The sequence below is a fragment of the Xyrauchen texanus genome, chromosome 29 (genome assembly GCF_025860055.1).
Source record: "Xyrauchen texanus isolate HMW12.3.18 chromosome 29, RBS_HiC_50CHRs, whole genome shotgun sequence".
Taxonomy (NCBI): Eukaryota; Metazoa; Chordata; class Actinopteri; order Cypriniformes; family Catostomidae; genus Xyrauchen; species Xyrauchen texanus.
Window position 1 is genome coordinate 19,606,618 of NC_068304.1, and position 19,887 is coordinate 19,626,504.

At 38.7% G+C, this 19,887-nt stretch overlaps 1 protein-coding gene across 1 annotated transcript; it reads left to right on the top strand.

Annotated features, from left to right (window-relative positions):
• Window positions 1–1,625: 1,625 nt before the first annotated feature.
• On the top strand, window positions 1,626–18,523 carry LOC127622961 (NEDD4-binding protein 1). Its single transcript, XM_052097166.1, has 7 exons — window positions 1,626–2,257; window positions 5,623–7,169; window positions 15,405–15,535; window positions 16,216–16,312; window positions 16,544–16,651; window positions 16,824–16,925; window positions 17,010–18,523. Exons 1-7 carry the CDS (start codon window positions 1,949–1,951, stop codon window positions 17,317–17,319), a joined length of 2,604 nt encoding a protein of 867 aa, XP_051953126.1. The 5' UTR covers window positions 1,626–1,948; the 3' UTR covers window positions 17,320–18,523.
• Window positions 18,524–19,887: the final 1,364 nt, after the last annotated feature.

The window sequence follows — 19,887 nt, forward strand, 5'->3', positions numbered from 1 at the left end:
AAGTAATATGTGGTACTATAATATATTAAGATGTCAAGGCTATTTACTGATGTTTAATCAAACTTTCCTAAAAAAGCAGATATGCTACAAAGGCTATGTTAACTAACTAGCCAGCTAATGTTAGCTCTTAACAGCCTAGCTACTTAACATACCTTTATCATGCTGTTTTTCTCTTCCTCTGTTTTCTTCTTTTTCCTATTCTCTGTACCAGAGGATATGTCCTTTTTTGTGACATTGCTGTTTTGCTGTCTGAATGTGCTTGCATCCTGCAGCCCATTAACATAATATTGCGTTTTGTATAATGACAGTATAATCACACAAAAAAAAAATGTGCTCTTGGGGGCCCCCTGGTGGCCACCGGGGCCCTAAGCAGCCGCTTAGTTCGCTCATGCCTTGGACCGGCTCTGTGTGTGTGTTTCTGTGTCTGTATACAAGCGCTCTTTTGTGCTGTCTGAATATTTCTAATCTCTTCTTTGTAAAGAGTGTACTCTGCCATGGCCCACAATGGATAACAGTCTGAGATGATGAAAGGATGGATGGATGGATGGATAGATGGATGGATGGATGGACGGACAGACTCACAGACAGACAGATAGACGATACAGTTGAAGTCAGAAGTTTACATACACTTAGGCTGAAGTCGTTAAAACTATTTTTTTAACCACTCCACATATTTAATATGAATATAAAAATTATTGTGAATATATTGAAGCAACAGCTCAAGACATCAGCCAGGAAGTTAAAGCTCAGTCGCAAATGGGTCTTCCAAATGGACAATGACCCCAAGCATATCTCCAAAGTTGTGGCAAAATGGCTTAAGGACAACAAAGTCAAGGTATTTGAGTGGCCATCACAAAGCCCTGACCTCAGTCCGATAGAAAATTTGTGGGCAGAACTGAAACAGCATGTGCAAGCAAGGAGGCTTACAAACCTGACTAAGTTACACCAGTTCTGTCTGGAGGAATGGGCCAAAATTCAAGCAACTTACTGTGAGAAGCTTGTGGAATGCTACCAAAAACGTTTGACCGAGGTTGAACAAATTTAAAGGCAATGCAACCAAATACTAACAATGTACACTTCTGACCCACTGGGAATGTGATGAAAGGAATAAAAGCTTAAATAAATAATTATTTCTACTATTATTCTGACATTTCACATTCTTAAAATAAAGTTGTGATCCTAACTGATCTGAGACAGGGAATGTTTTCTACAATTAAATGCCAGGAATTGTGAAAAACTGACTTTAAATGTATTTGGCTAAGGTGAAATAAACATAAACTTCACAGACAAACTGACCGTCCGTCCGTTCGTCCGACCGACAGACAGACAGATAGATAGATAGATAGATAGATAGATAGATAGGGCCTATGGGTTTTATGGATTATTATTTTATACTTTCAAGTAGAAACACTAGTAGCAGTAACAGTGTTGTTTTGGCGGAAACTATGGTTACCACTATCAACTGTTTAGTAATCAGCTCAATGTGGGCGAAATTCCAATCTAAACTGATCACCCCATGCCCTACTAAGGAAGGACAGAGATCTTGATGTGGGGAGCATGGCATTACAGTTTGAATGTACCCTTCACTCTTGTGAAAGGGCCCTTTGTGGAAAAAAAAATAACTTTATAACTTTTGTTTGGAACGACACTTCGAGTGGCGTCCCATTCCTGAAGTTCCCTTTAAGGGCGCAAAAATGCAGTTTAGGACACTCAGCTGCAAACGACGTCGTCGTCTGTTGATGGCGTCAGAGGGGATTTCCGGGTGCGACGCTTTGGGATGTTGGCTAGCAGGCTAACCGAGAGTAGCGTCAAAACACTGATTCTACAGCGGTATTGATTAATGTCAAGAGAAGCGAATATGAAGGGGGTAAACTATTCATTTTTCCGTAAGTGTTTTTTAAAGTGAAGTTGCTGTGATCTACCTAGATTATTATAGCTCAAAATTAAAATGTCAACAACGCGGCCCCTCCTCGGGATGAAGCGAATCACCGAGGTTACCTGCACAGAGCCGCCAGGAGGAAGGCAGTCTCCTACCGCCATTAGAACGCAGCCTGAATCGCTCACCGTAGACGAGTTTGCGGTCCATGAAGACAAACAAACAGAGCTCAGATGCAGCAAAAATAAAGTCGAGCAGGTTTTCCAAGTGACATTCACGATAATTGGGTTGTTGGATCATACTGGAGACCATGGGAGTAAGGCTTCCAGGCAGATCTGGCTCCAGTTGAAGGGGATAAAGGAGGATGTGTTAAAAGCGAAGGTAGGTAAAGTGAGCGAACTGTCAGTGTTTAGGGTAAACAATGTTGATGCTGTAATCGACTAGCTTGTTTGTTTGACTGTCATATATAAAAGGACTTATTTTAGGTCATGTTCAACGCAATAACTGGAGAAAGCTGATGGCTTGGAGTGTGTTGTAATTTCAGTTTTGCTGACCCCAACAAAATCATTTGTCAGTATTTTACTTAACCCACTAAAAGCATGTTTACTGTCACATAACTCAGCATTCCAGTAATAAGGTATCACAATTGTGCTTTATTATAACTTCACTTGAAAATAAGAATCACCAAACTCTGAACTTCCTGCGTCATAGTCAATGCAAATGGGTTTCGTATCGGTGTATTTCATTATGCCTCAGCTGAGAAACACACTAGTAAGCTTTAACGCATATTTATAATCAACCCTGTACATTTGTACACAACTGTTTCCCATTACTTTGGCTTAGAACAAAATTAGTTACCACCTCGACGACAACAACGAAACACCAACACCATTGCCATTGTTTGCAAAACTAATAAGGAAATTAAAACCACTAAGTGCCAGTAAACGTGGAATATCCTCAATGTTAAACACTGGAACGGAAACACCAGTAAGTAGATGTGTTTCGCCACCTCATGCAGTTCCTCTTCGTCTAAAACATTTTGATTATTGGATTTATTTCTATTGTCAGTTATGTGGAATCTCTCAACTCTAATTATTCAGTCTAATATCTGGATGCCTGACAGACTAGTCAACATGGATCCAATTTTAGTCCCTTTTCTATTCAAACACCAGATAGGTACAGGTATCTGCTTCTCACCTAAACTGTGTCATGAATTTTCTTATGTGGGTCTTTGACTTGGAACTATTTGCTTAGTCAGGACAAGACGGGAGGCCCCCAGTGTATTTCACTTTTGGTTTTAGTTACTTCTCAGAGTAGTGGCTTTTGGCCTGGTGTCATTACTGGTACTGTATATGAGTATTCTTTTTACCGTAACTTGCGCACTCAGATCAAAGAAAGAAAAAGTTCAGCAGAGTTGTGGCAGAATGGTCCACCCCAAGGGGTTCCTGTGTTGTTTTTGCAGTTTGCGATCTACTCTTGTATCAAGAAAGAGGAAGAAAAATTTTTTCATTATTCACTTGCATAGGCACACCAACTGACTAGTACTACATTTGCATAAGTTTTGATATGACTGTCTGTCTTATGTTAAAGAACCCAAAAGAAGCCCATTAATGCACTCTAATTGTTTTTCTAGATAATTGAGTTTTATAATATGTTTGCTAGTTTATGTTTTCCTACTTGTCAGATAGTGTTTTGTTCAAAATTGTGTTTGCCTACAAGTCAAGGACTCTGACCTAATGTTTTATGTTACTTTCACTCAGTGTTGGAACATTGTGAAATGAGAAGCTCTTTGTTTTAACTTGTAACAATCGACATAGGGGTGTGGTTTCATACTTGCAATAGCTGTAAGGCTTTTCACACACTCATTGATATGATAATGTATAAATGAATCCACCCTAGAACGAGGTAGCTGTACACTTTGTGGTAGCTGTACACTGCGTACTGTGTCAACAGATGGCATAGCTCTTGGTCATTTAGGCTCTGTCCTCAATAAGAAATCAATACTCGAGGCCTATCATATGTACATGCTATTAGTTTGACTGGTTTGTGCTGCTTTTTAATTTATTTACAGTATTATTTTGAATTCTAGACTCAACATTAGGATTGCAGCGGTATACCGGTATACAGAGAATCTCACATGCGCTTGCACATCTCCTTTCCTCCTCGTCTGCCTGTCAGACTCGTCAACTTGCGTCACACACAAATGCAGCGGAGAAAATGTCAGAGAGAAGCGAGGTCTGACATGAGTTTGTGTGTGAATTAAAGCAGTGTTTCTCAACTGGTTTATTCGGACGCGGTCGCGGACAGCAGGGAAAGAGCAATGCCGTGGTTCCAAGATATTTCGGCACCGAAGCAGAATTAATGATTATCTCGCAAACAGCTAAAGTAGACATGGGCAATTTACAGCCCACGGGCTGGATCAGGCCCTCCACATGTTTTAATGTGGCCCGTGGCTCATTTATCGTAAAAGCGTTTTTATTTTGTATTTTTTTGTTAACATGCATTGAGACATAACGCGTCTCCACAAGCATTTACCATGCTCATGGTTGCCAAATAAGAGACGTAACACCCCCAGTTTGAGATGTGAACTTAGGCAAATTGGAAATATTCTGCCAAATGTAATACTTAATTTGTGCAATCTGGCAACCATGCACGCGAGTGCGCTATTTCTATCTGGCTTTCCCCTATGAACAAACTTGGCGATCTGTTGTGCAATATTCTGCTCAAGGAAAAGTGTTATATGGCTACTCTGTGTCCATTCTTAAGGCTGCTTATGATGTTTGGTGCTACTAATTTTGCAGGTAAACCTTCTCAGTGATTAAATTAAATATAAAAGTAGATCTCTGCATCATTGACACACAGAGGAGTAATCATTGACATGCGAGCAAAAGCAATCCAGTGACATATATGTATATGTATTTATTATTTGTGCAATTTAGAAATGTTGAAGTCCCTTCGTGCCTGTATGTTAATCTAACTCTTGCAGTATTCATTTATCATAATCATGCAGTCTGTGTTATTCAGTTGTGTGCTGAAAGTCAAACGTTGACATCAACAACAAAAATAATGTCACTTGATGCATGTCCTTGTACTGGAAAACCATGAACAAAACTATGCAACATAAAAGGAAATGCAACCCAAGATACATTAAATACAGGTTACGTTTAATCTATGGCAGGTCACCACTTGATTTCCAATGTAAAATCTGCCTCCTGAAGCAAAACCAGTTGCTGTTAAAGGGACAGACAAGAGCAGTCTGCAGTATATGTTAACTGTTAATAATCATAGGACATTACTTCAAAAGCTCACACAGCTGATGTTATTTTTCATTTAGTAGTTAATTTAAAATATAAACTAACATGCTTTAGTTATATAACATGTTATAGTTGCATGCTATTTTTATCATGTTTATAATTCGATTAATTATTATAATTCTCTTAGCTTATTTTTTCTATTAATTTTTTTTTCAAAAGGAAGACTTTTGTTTTATACATACTACAATAAAATAAATGGTTTCAAGTTTCAATTATAATAAAGTATTTGCTCAAAAATAAATAAATAAAATAACTCTTCTCTTTTCACTGATAATAGTAATTGTGTAATACCGTGATGCTGTGAAACCGTGATATTTTCTGAGACGTTATCATACCGTGAAAATCTCATACCGTTGCAACCCTACTCAACATTGCATTTGAAGGTTTGCAAGGTATGCATTGTAATATGTTCCTGCTGTATTTGTTTTGTAGGAGTATGTGAAAGGCCTGTGTAACCCAGAGCTTCAGAAGGAAGAGCGCTACCCTGTGGACATGCATTGCATTTTTGCTGGTGCTCGTGGACTCTTTTTGGACCGGTTGCTTAGGGACACAAGTGCAGAGGTCCAAGTGGTGGAACCAGGCCGTCTGAGGTTGATCGGTTGTGCAGAGGCTGTCGTCATGGCGCAGAGTCGTGTTCAACAGTTTGTTGTGCTCTTTCAGGAGAAACAGAGCTTGCCTGCTGATAAGGAACCCTTGGTTAAGCGCACCTTTAAGACCTTTGTTGAGGACAGGGCTGATAAATATGCCATGGAGCTGCTCTTGCTGCCTAGTGCCCTCAAAGAGGAACTTCTTGGCTTGGCCCAAAGCCCAACCCAGCTTATGGATCTCATAGACCTAGACCAGGACCGGTCTCAGACCAGCACACCCGTAACAGACCTCTCCAACCGTATCCTGGATGCCACTTTTGAGGACAAGTCCTCAGGTCCTCCACCCTCTCCTGACATTGTGACTGGTCTGAATGGTCGGCCTTGCTGCAAACGGCGGTCATCTGAAAGTGAGCAGAGAGACACTAAACGACAATACTCATTGGAGAGGAGAGAAGAAGAGCAGTGGGTAGAGCGACAACGAGAGCCCAGCCAGACTCCTGCAATAACGCCTGCAAAGGGGGTGCAGGGCGTAATGGGGCTAAACTCTAGTGAGGGGATGAACGAAGGTGAGACGGTGAGTCCTGAGACTAACTTGCGCTGCCTGGTTAACTTCTTCAGAACTATGGGCTACCAGCAGGAGGTTGTAGAGCGAGTGGTGCGGGAGACGGGCCAGACGGACGATACATTCTTGCTGCTGGAACGGATAGTGGAGGAGACTCAGAGGACCCAGAGCACACAGGGTTCACAGCGGACCTCTCGCACACCCGACCCTTCACCATCTGCAAATGCTTCCTCCACCACCACCTGTGCCAGGCTCAAAGAGAAGGAACGAGTGCAGATGCGAGCTCTCACAGAGATCAAGTGCAAAGAAAACATTAGGCCTCCCAGTAGTAATGGCAAAGGTCAGAAAAATCCAACAAGCCATGTGCCACTGGCTTCAGCGACTCTCAAAAGAAACAATGGCGCACAGAATGACATGTGTGAAGTCATCCTTATTGATGATGATGATAACGACCTGACAGAGGTGGAGAGAAAGCCTCGAATTGCAGGGCTAGATTTGAAGTCAGAGTCCAAGTTTGATTACCTGCCGCGTGGAAGCTCTCAAACGATGGTCCCGGTGCGGACGGAGAGTGTGACAGCTCTCCGCAGCTCCTCTCAAGGCCCTCCTCTCCGCAACACGGACACGCGACCAGGCTGCTCTTATCAGACTCTTCCTGGAAGGGCTCCACTACATCGCTCTGAAGCAATTTGCACCCCTAAACCAGCACCCCTCACCGGTATGTCTCGTTTCCAGCAATCCCTGAGAACCCCCTACCGACTAGTCCTACAGAACGAACCTGGTTGCCCTGATCTGCGACACATCATCATCGATGGCAGCAATGTGGCAATGACGTAAGTTTCCATCAGATTGTGTCATTTTTGGTAGGAATAATGCAGCAGTAATTTAGACTCTCTCATTCTTTTGGATACGTAATGGAATAATTCACCCAACATGAAAAGTTCTCATGTACTCACCCTCAATGTAGTTCCAAAGATGTATGACTTTTCTTTTTCCATCTAATACTAAATTAGTTATTGTACAGAATATTTAAGTTGCTCTTTTCCAAAAGTAATTTGTAGCTTTGTAAGAGGAACTGACCAAATAATTAATTATACTAAGAAATATTCCTGTCCACCGTAGCTCTCAGTTGGTCAAGAGAGCAAATGCCATTTGGCTTCATTGATGTCAAACATGGTGCACCCTTTTTTTTTTAATCTAAACCCAAATTAGATTTGAGAGCTGTTGTGGAGGGAAAAGTTAATAGCAACATAAATGTAATTTGTTTTCCTCACACAAATCTATTATATGGTTTTAGAAGACGTGGAATGTAGTGTACAATTAGTGGTGACTACTTTTATAGTGCTTTTTTGCCATTTTTGGTGTTATAAACCTTTGGTCAACATTTAGAAAAGAACAGTGTGAAGATTCTTCAAAATGTGTCCTTTTGTGTTCCACTGAAGGAAGATAGTCATACCTTTTTAGTCATACATGTTTCAGGTTTAGCAATTGAATAATGCTTGTGTTTTCAAACTATTGTAAAGGACAGGTGTGATTGATGCTTTTTTTTTGGAGACAATTCAAGGAATTGTGAAAAGGTTTTTGATTGTGTAAGCATTCTTAAAGGTTAAAGTAAGTCTCTTCCAGTAAGCTTTGTGAGTTTATGAACTGTAGTTTGTAAATGTTTGTGTATGAAATCTTAAAACCAGGTGCAACCCCCTTCCTTTCTGCAGAGCTGCATGTCTTTCTCACCTACACTCCCTCCCCCCTAAAAGGCAACCTCTCAATGGGTCTCTCCCCTTGACAGCCCCTTCTTATGCCCTTTAAGCAGCTTACCGGAGGTGACTGAGGTTCTTAGAAAAAGCACTAGTATAGAAACTAAGGTGTTATAACAGAGTGAGGAGAGAAAAATATATTTTAAGACCCTGTTTTGCTCACTAGTAATAGTTGTGGGGTAAGGTGTAAAGTAGTTCTTAAAATACCTTTTCCCCTTTACAAAAGACGTGGGCATATACTAGAAAGATGTGAGACATGGGGTGTGCTTGAGTTTTTAAGAAATATTCCCACTAACTCAAATAATATTTAAGAAAGTATGTGTATGGTATGCATAATTAGAAGGTTGTTTTAAGCTACCCAAGGAAACAAAGTCCTTTTGTGGGACAGTGATGCACTACTGCAGAGCATTTGTACCTTGACTAATTACTCCATTTTATTCATGCAGAGCAATGAACAGTCAGCCTATCACATGTTCAACCAGTCTTGAAGACAAGAGCTCACACAGAGTTCCTCAGGGCTGATTTGTATGCTTGCATGACAATGAGACAATCTAAATCCGTAGGTGAAATCTTGTTTCTGTAGCAGCCCAGAAATGTAATTATCAAGAACTGCCACAGCAGATAAGAAAGGTGTTGATATTTTGCATTTGGGGTTGAAGTCTTGATGTCATTGTGAAAGAGAGATTTGACTTTCAGCAGCAGGTCAAAGGCCATGGGTGTGAAACTGGTGCCGTGTAAATGCAGCAATTCCTGATTCTGGTGAAATGATGTCAATCATGGCTCTAGTCTGGCTCTTATCCAGTATTTTGTTTCCATTTCATTTCTCATTTTTGCTGTTTTCTTAGGTGGTATGATTGTTTTGGCCCCTCGACCTGTAGAATGTTTGGGTTCTAAAAGGAAAAAATCCCATGTATTTTTTCCAGAGTACAGCAGTCGAGTTATAGAAGTAAAAATTCCATTAATTTTCTCCAGAATGCAACAGTCGAGTTCTGGAAGGAAAAAAAAATTCCTAAACCAAGGCCACATTAAAAGTGAGTGATCGCTGATGCGCTCTATACTAGCATTGACTATAGTAATTCAGGACAAAGGGCAGCTCTGGATGTTTGGTCCTCATGTGTCTCACCTGACTCTTTCAGTGCTAGATATTCAGGTCAGAGTGAAGACTCACTGGATAAGATCTTCATTAGGATGAGATAGAGGTAAACCACAGGGGTTTTTCATTTGGTATTTTTTGCCATAAATACAAGGGAGAAATTAAAGTATTTTTTGCATGTTTGGCAATTTACATTTACAGACTGGGAAAGTTATTTTACTCTACGTCAGTGGAGGTTTATTTAGTAACATTTCCTGTTTAAATTAACTTTCTCTTTGAAAGTGTTCTAGAATTTCCCCATGACCCCTCTGTGGTTCAATTGTGTGTGGACAGGTGGGCGTGTGTGTACACCAGACTACATCTGTGTGTGTGTGTCATTCTGTCTGACCGCTCTAAATGGGTGGAGAGATGTGCATCTATTTTTGCACGCTTTTGCGTGCGTCACTGTTGAGGCTAATCGAGAATTGTTAAGCAAAAGGAAGTAAATGACAAACAACTGTTTTCAGATTCATTTACATCTGACGTTATCTCTTTATCACTGAAAGTTACATTGTGAAATTAAACTCAGTGCTATTTCCTGATTGCATCAATTGATATTCAAGAGGGAAACTTTTGTCTTTAGTTATTTAATCAGCCTTTCACATGACTTAACCAATTTTATGTTTTAAGTATGATAATATACTATTCCAAACATGGCCCACCAAAACCACCAAACTAGCTACGTTTATTTGAAACCAAATAATCAGTTTATAATCTGACTGATAGCTGAGTCGGATTTAAAAGCCTTCATGTAAACCCCTCAACTGATCCAATTGAGCTTGGCCCCCTGAAATTTCCAACTGATTTAAAGGGGTGGTTTAGACCTAAAATAATCAGTTTAAATAAAAATATTAGCTACTGTATGTAAACGTTTGCATCCAACTACTTTCTTAATCTGATTCTAAAATGACTTGCTCTCAGGCTCAGAGTAGTGGTGCATATGTATGATCCGTGCGTATGTATGACATGATACTCATCGTAGGAACCTAATTTATACAAAGCAATTACAACACTCATTATTAAGGGTATGGGGGCTCATGCTGAGAATTTTTTAGAGCACATGTAGAGTTCATGACATCACAATGCAAAAAAGAACATTGTGACATTCTTAATAGAATCTTTAAGCAGCATGTGCGGCTATACAGCATTCTGTGTTCCATTTCATGTACGCGACTTCACTCACTTCCTCACATCGTAACCATAATTTTTAATGCATTTCTTCTCTGCCGTACTAACAATCGATACTATGTAACAGATTAGGAAAGTAAATGTTAAACTATGTTTTACAAGAGATGAATCAAAGTGAACAGCTTAAACATCCTCCTCAAAACTGTTACATTTATTACCCACTGTTGGTTAGAGTAGACTTAGAAAACCAAAAAATCGAATATATTGATAGCCTATTAATAATGATATCTAGGTTTTAGACTTAGACTATTTGGATTGTAAAAGAGTAAAAACTCTTCTTCTGACAGTTATTTAACACTTCAAGCACCCCTTCTCTTGCTATATTAACCCTCTGGGGTCGACGGACGCGCCGGCGCGTCCTGCTGGATATTTTCGTCATTACAGCGGAAACAACTTAAAATACTCCGTCATTCTGGGGCATACAGATAAGTGTAAGACATAATTTGAGACTATAAAGGGTCTACTTTTATTTGTCTACACTCACAATAACAACAAAACCTTGTGCTTTTGTAAAATAAAGAAAATAAAAAGGGTGAGCTTTTCAGCAGTGTTCGCGAGCATATTTCTGAAACCCGTCACAAAAATGAACTGAAACTCTGTGAATACTTATCACACAAACATGAAACATATGTCTAAAGAAAGCTTAAGATTTCTACTTTTAAATAAAACAATTAAAATTTAAAACAAATATTCTCCTGCAATGTAATCTGTATGAAACAAAGCGATGTACATTGTTTAACGGTTCATCTAATTATAGGTAATGTGATCACACCAACCAGCAGAGCGCGCCATTCATACGCTAATTAGAGATGCACCAAAATTAAAATTCTGGGCCGAAACCGAAATGTACTTTTTTTTTTTTCTTTTTTTTTACCTATTTAAGAAAAAAAATTATAATTGTATTAATATTATACTTTTTCATTAATTTCATGAATTTAATGAATCTGAATTGAAAAACTACAAACCAATAAAATAAATCACACTTTTATTGAAAGTAACACACCAATATTGGACAAAAAATATATTTAAATATTATTCTTCATTCAATTCTGTAAAAATCTAATTTTACAGATTTTATTAACAATTATCCAAATAATGTAAAGTTTTAGAAAACTATTATATGAAAAACAACAGTCAAGTAATGAACTTAGCTATCATCTTTCAAAAAGTTTAATTATGCAACAGTAATTTTTATTAAAACAAAAAGGCAGAACACAGAATGGCAGAGGGCCTCTATTCCACTAATCTATATATAACTATAATATATAAATATATATATAGATCAGTGCTCTATTCTGTTTATGTAAATGTATGTACACTTTAAGTGAACATTATTGTGCAAAACAACAGTGCAAAACAGCAGTAATTGAACTAAATCCAACCTCAACTGTAAACGACAGATGTATCCTCAAGTGAAGAACAAGTGTAATGTAATTGCTATACACATCATATTGGACCGATTTCTATTTAACTACAAGTGACAGGTTTCTCTTCAAGAACAAAAGTTGCTAAACTTTCTGACAGTCTCTCCTGTCAGAAAGCTCATCAAGAACATGAGATGCTGCACTGAACAGTCTCTCACTCTCTGTGCTGGTGCTTGGGCAGATAAATACCTGTGCGCAATCCGTGCAAGCAAAGGAAAGCGGTCTTTGTTTATGCGACAGTAGTCAAGGGGGTTGTCGCTTCTGGCGTAGTTCAGCTAGATACGCCTCAAGTTGTGTTGTAGCTGCGCTAGTTGTGACAATTTCCTGTAGAATCTCTTGCTGTACTGTGTGTGTGTGTGTGTGTGTGTGTGTGTGTGTGTGTGTGTGTGTGTGTGTGTGTGTGTGTGTGTGTGTGTGTGTGTGTGTGTGTGTGTGTGTGTGTGTGTGTGTGTGTAGGTGTATATATATATATATATATATATATATATCTTGAATGTTCTGCTGAACAAACACTGCAGATCGCAAATGTGATGTCCTTATCAGAAACTTTGAAGAATTTCCACAGCGCTGACATGATCGGCCTTTGTTTGGCAGCGCCGTGATAAGGGCTAGATCGATCCAGAGTGAAATCTGAGCACTGAGGGGCGGGGCGAGGAGGTATATATTTTCGGCCTTTTTTCTCTTTCGGCCGAAAACCGAAAGTGCCATTTTCGGCCGAATATTTTTGGCGGCCGAAATTTCGGTGCATCCCTAACGCTTATGTGCTGAAGCGATCAAGGCAAATGGTAAACGCCCCCGACAGTGAGGTTTGATGTAAACACAATTCATTCACTTCACTGCGCGTTTGTAATGATACACAGGCGAGAAAACTCCTGGATAGAAAGGAAGAGTTAACATTTTCCTCAGAAGAAGAGCAGGACTCCGATGAACGTTTGTATTTTGAAGAGAGACTTGATCCAGCCGAGGATACAATTTCGAACGAGTAAGTCATTTCGTTTTCTTTAGTTGACATGCTATTTTATATAAATATGTACATATTTTATTAGTGGGACTGTTTCCAGACTTGCCAGCCAGGATTCAGTGTATTGACAAAAATGACTCCTAATAAGCAAGTTTTAGTTACTTTAAATGCTGTTTCGGCTAAAGCAGGTATTTAAATTGTATGCTGTATGATATGTAATATGATATACAATTGTATGAATGTTTAGAATATATTTTATCTAATGCTTATGCTGCTTCATTATCATCAATGCTTGTGCTTGCAAATATCTGTTCAGGTGTTAGAAAACTGTTATTTTAAATTGTAAAAAGAGTTCACACAATGTTTTTACTGTATTTTGGATCAAATAAATGCAGTCTTGGTGAACGGAAGAGACTTCTTCTAAAACTTTTATACGGTAGTGTAGGTATAAAATCTTTATGTAAAGAAAATGTATAGCATGTTACTTCTTTTAATTTAAAACCTGATTTTGATCATTAAGTCTCCTCACATTCATTCTCTTTCTGTCACATACCTCATTGATAGGCCCAGGGGAGGGGTCTTTTTTCTCCTCAGGTGTGAATTACAATCAATATTCATGATAGTTCACCCCTCCTCGCATATGACCTTTCTAACACTAAAATTGTCTTACAAAAGTTAAATTAGTATATTGTTTTAAGTGATCTGGATGGTTTTCACATAATTTTGTAGCAACAACTCTAGGCTACAAGATCCAGTTCTCAAAAGTCTTGTGGACAAATGTTTATTATTTGTTATATGGCCTTATTTCAATTACTTAAAAATTTTGTTTTGTAAAAACCACACATAAACTTTATTTTCTTAAAAATACAAACATGTACACACATGTTGCTCACATATTATTGTAGCCCAGTTTGTGCTGAATACAGTGTAATCAGACTTTACCCATTAATATGTTTTTAAGCAACTGAAAAAAGCACAAATGTCAAGGCATGTCAAAACTTCTCCAGGGCCCAAAATACCCTCAGACCCCAGAGGGTTAAATGCCTTTTTTTTTTATTTAATTTTTTTTATTAAATGCTTTGTTGCACAGTCATTATTTGCTTCTTGATTTTTCCACAGCTTTTGCTGAAGTCCCTATTATTTTGTTGCCATTCCACATCTGTAAAATACTTAAAGTACAACTCTCACCCACCTGTCTTTACTTTTTACTCACATCCAGCGGTGCCCTCAGTTATATTGTAGGAGGAATGGGCATGAGGCCGAACATGATATTGGATGCTGCTTCTTGGGCTGGGCTATATGGCCAAAATTCTTATCACGATAATCTTTTTTCATATTGTTCAATATCAATATTTATCACAATATACATTTACACATTGCACTTTTTTTTCGTTTTCTTTTTTCCAAAGTTGATGGAAGAAAAAATGAATTCTAAACAGTCAAAATAGTCTCTATAAAACTGCACAGGGGTCCAGAGACAGCCAAAGCAGTGGGGTCTGCAGGATCTTTTACCAATTTTACCGTCTTTTACCATTTATAAATTGAAAATGAATGTTAAAAGATCATCTGTTTGTTCTGAAGCATAGTGACAGCAGTCCAGTATTTGTTGGAATATTTTTACATTAAAATTAAATATTTTATTGTGACTGTGGAATGATGCTGAATGTGGGTTCAGGGGTGTTTAACTCATGTGGCGCTTCATGTCTACACACATGCAGGGAAAAGAGGCAACGCATGCAGAGCAGGACAGGGCAGAAATGATTCAAGATTACAGCTCAGAAAGATCAGAGCTGTTGTCCACATCACTTTTGTTCTGTCGCGCTCTTCACTAGAGACGATGAGAGGGCGTTGTCATGAAGTCTTGCGGTGTGAATGGAATCAATCCTGTGTCCGACGTAACCTAAGGCAGCTAGCATTAGCAAGTTCATCTAGTCAGCCCTACGTTACCATTGGCACGTTGTGAGCAAAGTTGTGAGCGTTTTCAATTCATTCCGATGAAAGCCGAGCATCATGCTCGCAAGGTGGATTGTAGGATTGGCAGTGGTGCGGAGAAAGCTCTCTCATAGCGCTGTGAGCGCCATTGAGCGGATTTCGGTCAACCCAGTGGAAACGCAGTCTGAGAATGCCGAACTGTTTGTGTTTTAGCGACACAAAGTGAATATCGAAAATTCCTCAAAAGCTTATTGTGGATTTTCTTTATCGTGATATATATAGTTTTATTGCCCAGCCCAGCTTCTAATTCTTTGTTTGCCAAGTAAAGGGAGAAGCATAAAAAAAGTGTTTCTGGCATATTTTTAGATATCTTAACAAAGCAAAAACACCTTTTACGGACTTTGGTGTCATGTACGGTGGCTGTCTGCCTCTTTTTACTCTTTTTCAGAACACGGCAACTGACGCGCTTTGTATGTGCAGAAGTTTTGTTACAGAATACATATAATGCACATGTAAATAAAAATGTGTATTGGATTGCAATTTTTAGGGTACATACAGTATAAACCATACATTCTGAATCTGCAGTCGGATTTAATTTCTTCGGATTGACAAAAATTAGTGCACGTAAACATACTCACTGATTATGACCTTTTGACCTTCCTTCTGGTTCTCCCCAGGCATGGACTTCATCGGATCTTTTCTTGTCGTGGGATTGCCATTGCTGTAGAGGCCTTTTGGCGCAGAGGTCACAGAGAAATCACTGTCTTTGTACCTCAGTGGAGACAGAAGAGAGACCCCAACATAGCTGGTAGGAGTTCAGTAGACCCTTCTGATAAGACATTTGCCAGATGTATCAGCCCACCAGGATTTATTTTTTATTTGTATTTTTTTCTGATTATTGCTGTGCAAAATGACTGAATTTTCAGCAGCTTTCTCAAAAATGGTTATTCCATGTTGTTGTTTTGCAGTCAAAACTCACCACTAGTTGTTTAATTATTATCAGTGTGTATAATAACTGAATATGCAGCAAGTATGCAAATATAAGGTGCAAGACAACAATTATACAATATATATTTATACATTTTGCATTTATCAAATAAAGATGATAACTTTGGTCACAATGTGGTCTTTTTAACAATTTTTACATAGTGATGCTCAATTTCAAATGTAATTGCAGCAAGACAACAGCGGGACATTTCAATTGACCAATTTTATTGGCCTGGAAATCTAAGTGTATGTGTGTGTGTGTGTGTGTATGTATATATATATATATAATACATTTCAGTTTTTTTATGTGGAAGAAAAGTAGTACAGACAAAAAAAAATTAAGATTGTTGTGTTTGGTTGAATTTGCATTAATTATTGTGATCACAAGACTGCAAAATCCTAGAAGGACTGATTGATTGAAACTGATTGATTGTTAAAGTGGAGAAAATTGCGTTCTCTTTTATATGAAGTTAAAATGCTATTTTCCACCTATTTTTACAGAACAACACTTTCTGACCCAGCTGGAGAACTTGCGACTTCTCTCTTTCACGCCTTCTAGAGAAGTGTGTGGACAGAGGATTTCCTCTCATGATGACAGGTACAAGATTCAGTCTTAGTTTGAGCTAAATAAATCGTGCAGGATTATTTCTGTCTGTTCCTCAACACATTATCACACAACATTGACTTCAGTTGCTTATGGCTTTTCTTTTATTTATTTTTGTACATATTTTCAGGAAATCATTCTCAGATTCAGTGCATTCAATTAAAAGAGACAGTATTTACATTTATCTCTGTCTAGCCAGTCTGATTTATGACTTTTCTCTGACAGGTTCCTGCTTCATCTGGCTGAGAAGACCGGAGGGGTCATCGTCACTAATGACAACCTGAGGGACTTTGTGAACCAGTCAGAAGCGTGGAGATGGATTATTCAGGAGAGGTCAGCTGTATACCCATATTTTGTCATGCACTCCTTTACAGCCAGATGTTATCTAGAACACTTTCAAAGCTTTCAACTCATGTTGTTAGTAATCTGATTTTATTTTTTTGTTATAATTTAGTGTGTGTTCCCTGAAATTTAGAGCTATATGTTTGTTCTTGTTTTTTTCCAGACTCTTGCAGTTCACCTTTGTTGAAGACCACTTTATGATCCCAGATGACCCACTTGGAAAGCACGGACCTCACTTGGATGAGTTCTTGCTTAAGGAGAGACGGTGAGTTAAAAATATTTTTTTTCAGTGTTGTCACAAGTTCACAGGCTTTTTAAGGTAAATCATAACTTTTCTGTCCTCTTGCAGAGGTAGTAGCCCTATCATGCCTCCCTTGAGGACAGACCTCCGAGCTAGTCCGTCAGTATACTCCCAAACCACGCAGTCAACACCACATCCCCCCTCCCCATCGCACTGGCCCCACTCTGGCCCTCCTGACTGGCACCTCCCTCAACCGTCCCCCTCTCCACCCCCCCAGCGATCACCCTCAGAAACCACCGAGCTCAAGAAGAAGTTGTACGACATCTTTCCTGACCAAAAGCAGCGCATTGACCGGATTCTCAGCGACAATCCATACATGAGGGACCTGAATGCACTGTCAGGCCTCTTGCTGGGCTAATGCAAACTCACACACCAAGCACATTTTTACTTTTGGCTACATCCCAGTCTAAGATGTGACTGTGGCAAACAACAGCGTAAGTGCATGAGGTCACAGGGCTTTTTTTTGCTTATCAAAGACTGCCATGTTGGAAAAGTGCTGCTACAAGCATTTTATTTGGATCTCTGTTCCATTAACTAGACAAAAATATCTGTGGCCCTCCACTTTGACTGCAAGCACAGTAAACTTCAGTTATGATTTGTTTTCAGCAGGAACTTTAACTATACGAGAATGTACAGTTTGAATGGCATACATTTAAAGTAAATATTTATGAAGAATAATCTTCCTTTCCTGTAAATTGTGTTCAAAAATCTTTATTCTAAAAGGTGTTCCAGCTACACAGTTGTTTGAACGGGCTTTGCTGAAATTATGGCTGAAGGACAAATGTTAATTTGGTGTTTTTTTTTATATGATTTTGTTTTAAATGTTTTTTTTTGTTTGTAAATATTTACATTATGGAGCCAAACAAGTGCTAGTCTCCAGTAACTCAAAAATGCCCTACTGTAGTGCCCTGTCATTTGCTTGCACAATAGAATTGCTCCACTCTGTCCAAAGTGGCATTACTTCCTGATTACTAATTTTAGTTTGTTTACCATTTTCTTTCCCCATCACCATATTAATCTATTTTTAGGAATCCCTGAAGACCCCCCATGTGTCCTAGGAAGTAATGAGTCAGTTCAGGTTAAATGGCTTCAAAAATTTCCAGATTACTCGGCGACCTGGCACTCCCTTTCCACTTCTCTGTTGTGCAATCCACCACCAATGGTTACCAAAGGCCAAATGTGACCATTAGAGGGCGCTGTGGGTTTATTTGTTCGCATTATTTAATGGAGAATGAATACAGTGCACAGTTGAAAAAAATGCTGTTTTCTCATTCATTTTAAAAACTGTAAAAGCATTTATTATATTACTACTACAGTGAAAATATATTACTATTCTTTAAACTGTAATTGTTGCCATGTCAACTTGTCGCTGTTTCTGAAATATGTCTAGCGTTGGGTTTTGTGAATTGGTATTCAATTTTGGGAATAAAAATGCATAAGCGTTGAACCCATAGTAGCATCACAAACTCTGCAGGCACTGTGGGTATCTCACAGTATGGCTGTTGAAAGCTTTTTGGATGGCAGTGTTAATAAAGGCCATTTATGTGTTTATCATGACTTCTACGGAATGTTGTTGTTGGGTTTTTTTTTACATACAAAATTAACGGATGGTTTTACCATTCACATTTTAATGGGGGCAGAACGTACACTTCAAACTGGATGGCAGTGTTTATTCGAATGAGAGAAAGGATGTTTTACTGCATATGATCGTCTACGACAGTAGGGGGCGACATTTCATACAAATCCAGTGCTCGACGCTTTAAGCATGAACATTCAGATGCTTGAACGGTGACAGAGATCTTAATTATACCACAGCATAAAATGCGTGTACGTTGTCACATTTTATTTCCCTCTCTGCCCAAGTAATTTCAGAAAATCATTTATTTTACTTTTTGAGAGAAAAGAAAAACTGCATAGCGGATATTGGCAAAAAGATCACAAATTATTCTTTGTTTTTCAATTATTTTTGTGATAACTTTCAAAACGGATTCATTTTGACAGGAATCTTAGGAATTCGTTTTGGCAGTGTTACAGAAGGGGTGTCCTTGTCTTCCTCTGTTACCTGGCTTGTGGCTCAGGTTCTCTAAAGCAACCCAAGATGAGACTACTTCAATATGCAAATCCAGCACACCTGTAGTTTGAACTGAGTTTTACCAGTCAACTGCATGCTGTTACAATAGTACTGGTTTCTTTGCAACAACAAAACAAAAAAAACACAGCTACTGTCACACAGCAGATGCTCTCAGACTTCTGGCAAAGCTTAGAACAAGGCTTTTTTTAACTGAGAAATAAAGATGAACACTTGATGCTTTTATATAGTGTTTACTCAAGTTCTGCATAGAAAATGAGCTATCATCACTTTGGATTAGTGATTATGTAGGCCTAATTGGTATTTTCTACCGAATTGCTCTGGTTCACTTTGTTAATTTATTCGGCTCTTGTAGATTCTTAGTCAATATTGCGGATCAATTTAGTATGAATGGCACTTTGTATTAGGTTGTAATCAGTTGTAATTTAAGTATATTAGCATTAATCAAACTTTTGTATTGTTTAGACTTGAGTCTAAAAGTTTTTAGAAAAGAAAATGGGGGCTTAAAGACATAAAGCTTAAAGAAAAGCTGAAATCATCAGTCTAGTCTCCCATCTGTTCCCCCATCTGTCCCTTTTTCTGCTGAACATGGTGAGAGAAATCTTTATTTATTCGGTCATGGTCGGGCGGTTCAAATACCATCAACATTCCAGAAAAGCTCAGCATTCTCAGGAACACAAAGTTTCTACTCCCACAAAATTTCCCGCTTGTTTCCCTAACTTTACTTACATTTCCACAGCCTCCATCTTCCTCTCTCGCTCCTTCTGTTTGGACAATGTGCTTGCATAGTCAAAGTAATCTCCCCCCTCCGTACCCATTGGTTTAAACTGACCCTGC

Coding starts and splice junctions, on each gene's coding strand:
- LOC127622961 (XM_052097166.1), top strand. CDS start 1,949: ATGTCAACAACGCGGCCCCTCCTCGGGATGAAGCGAATCACCGAGGTT. Junction 16,313..16,543: donor ATTTCCTCTCATGATGACAG/GTACAAGATTCA, acceptor TTTCTCTGACAG/GTTCCTGCTTCATCTGGCTG. Junction 16,652..16,823: donor AGATGGATTATTCAGGAGAG/GTCAGCTGTATA, acceptor GTTTTTTTCCAG/ACTCTTGCAGTTCACCTTTG.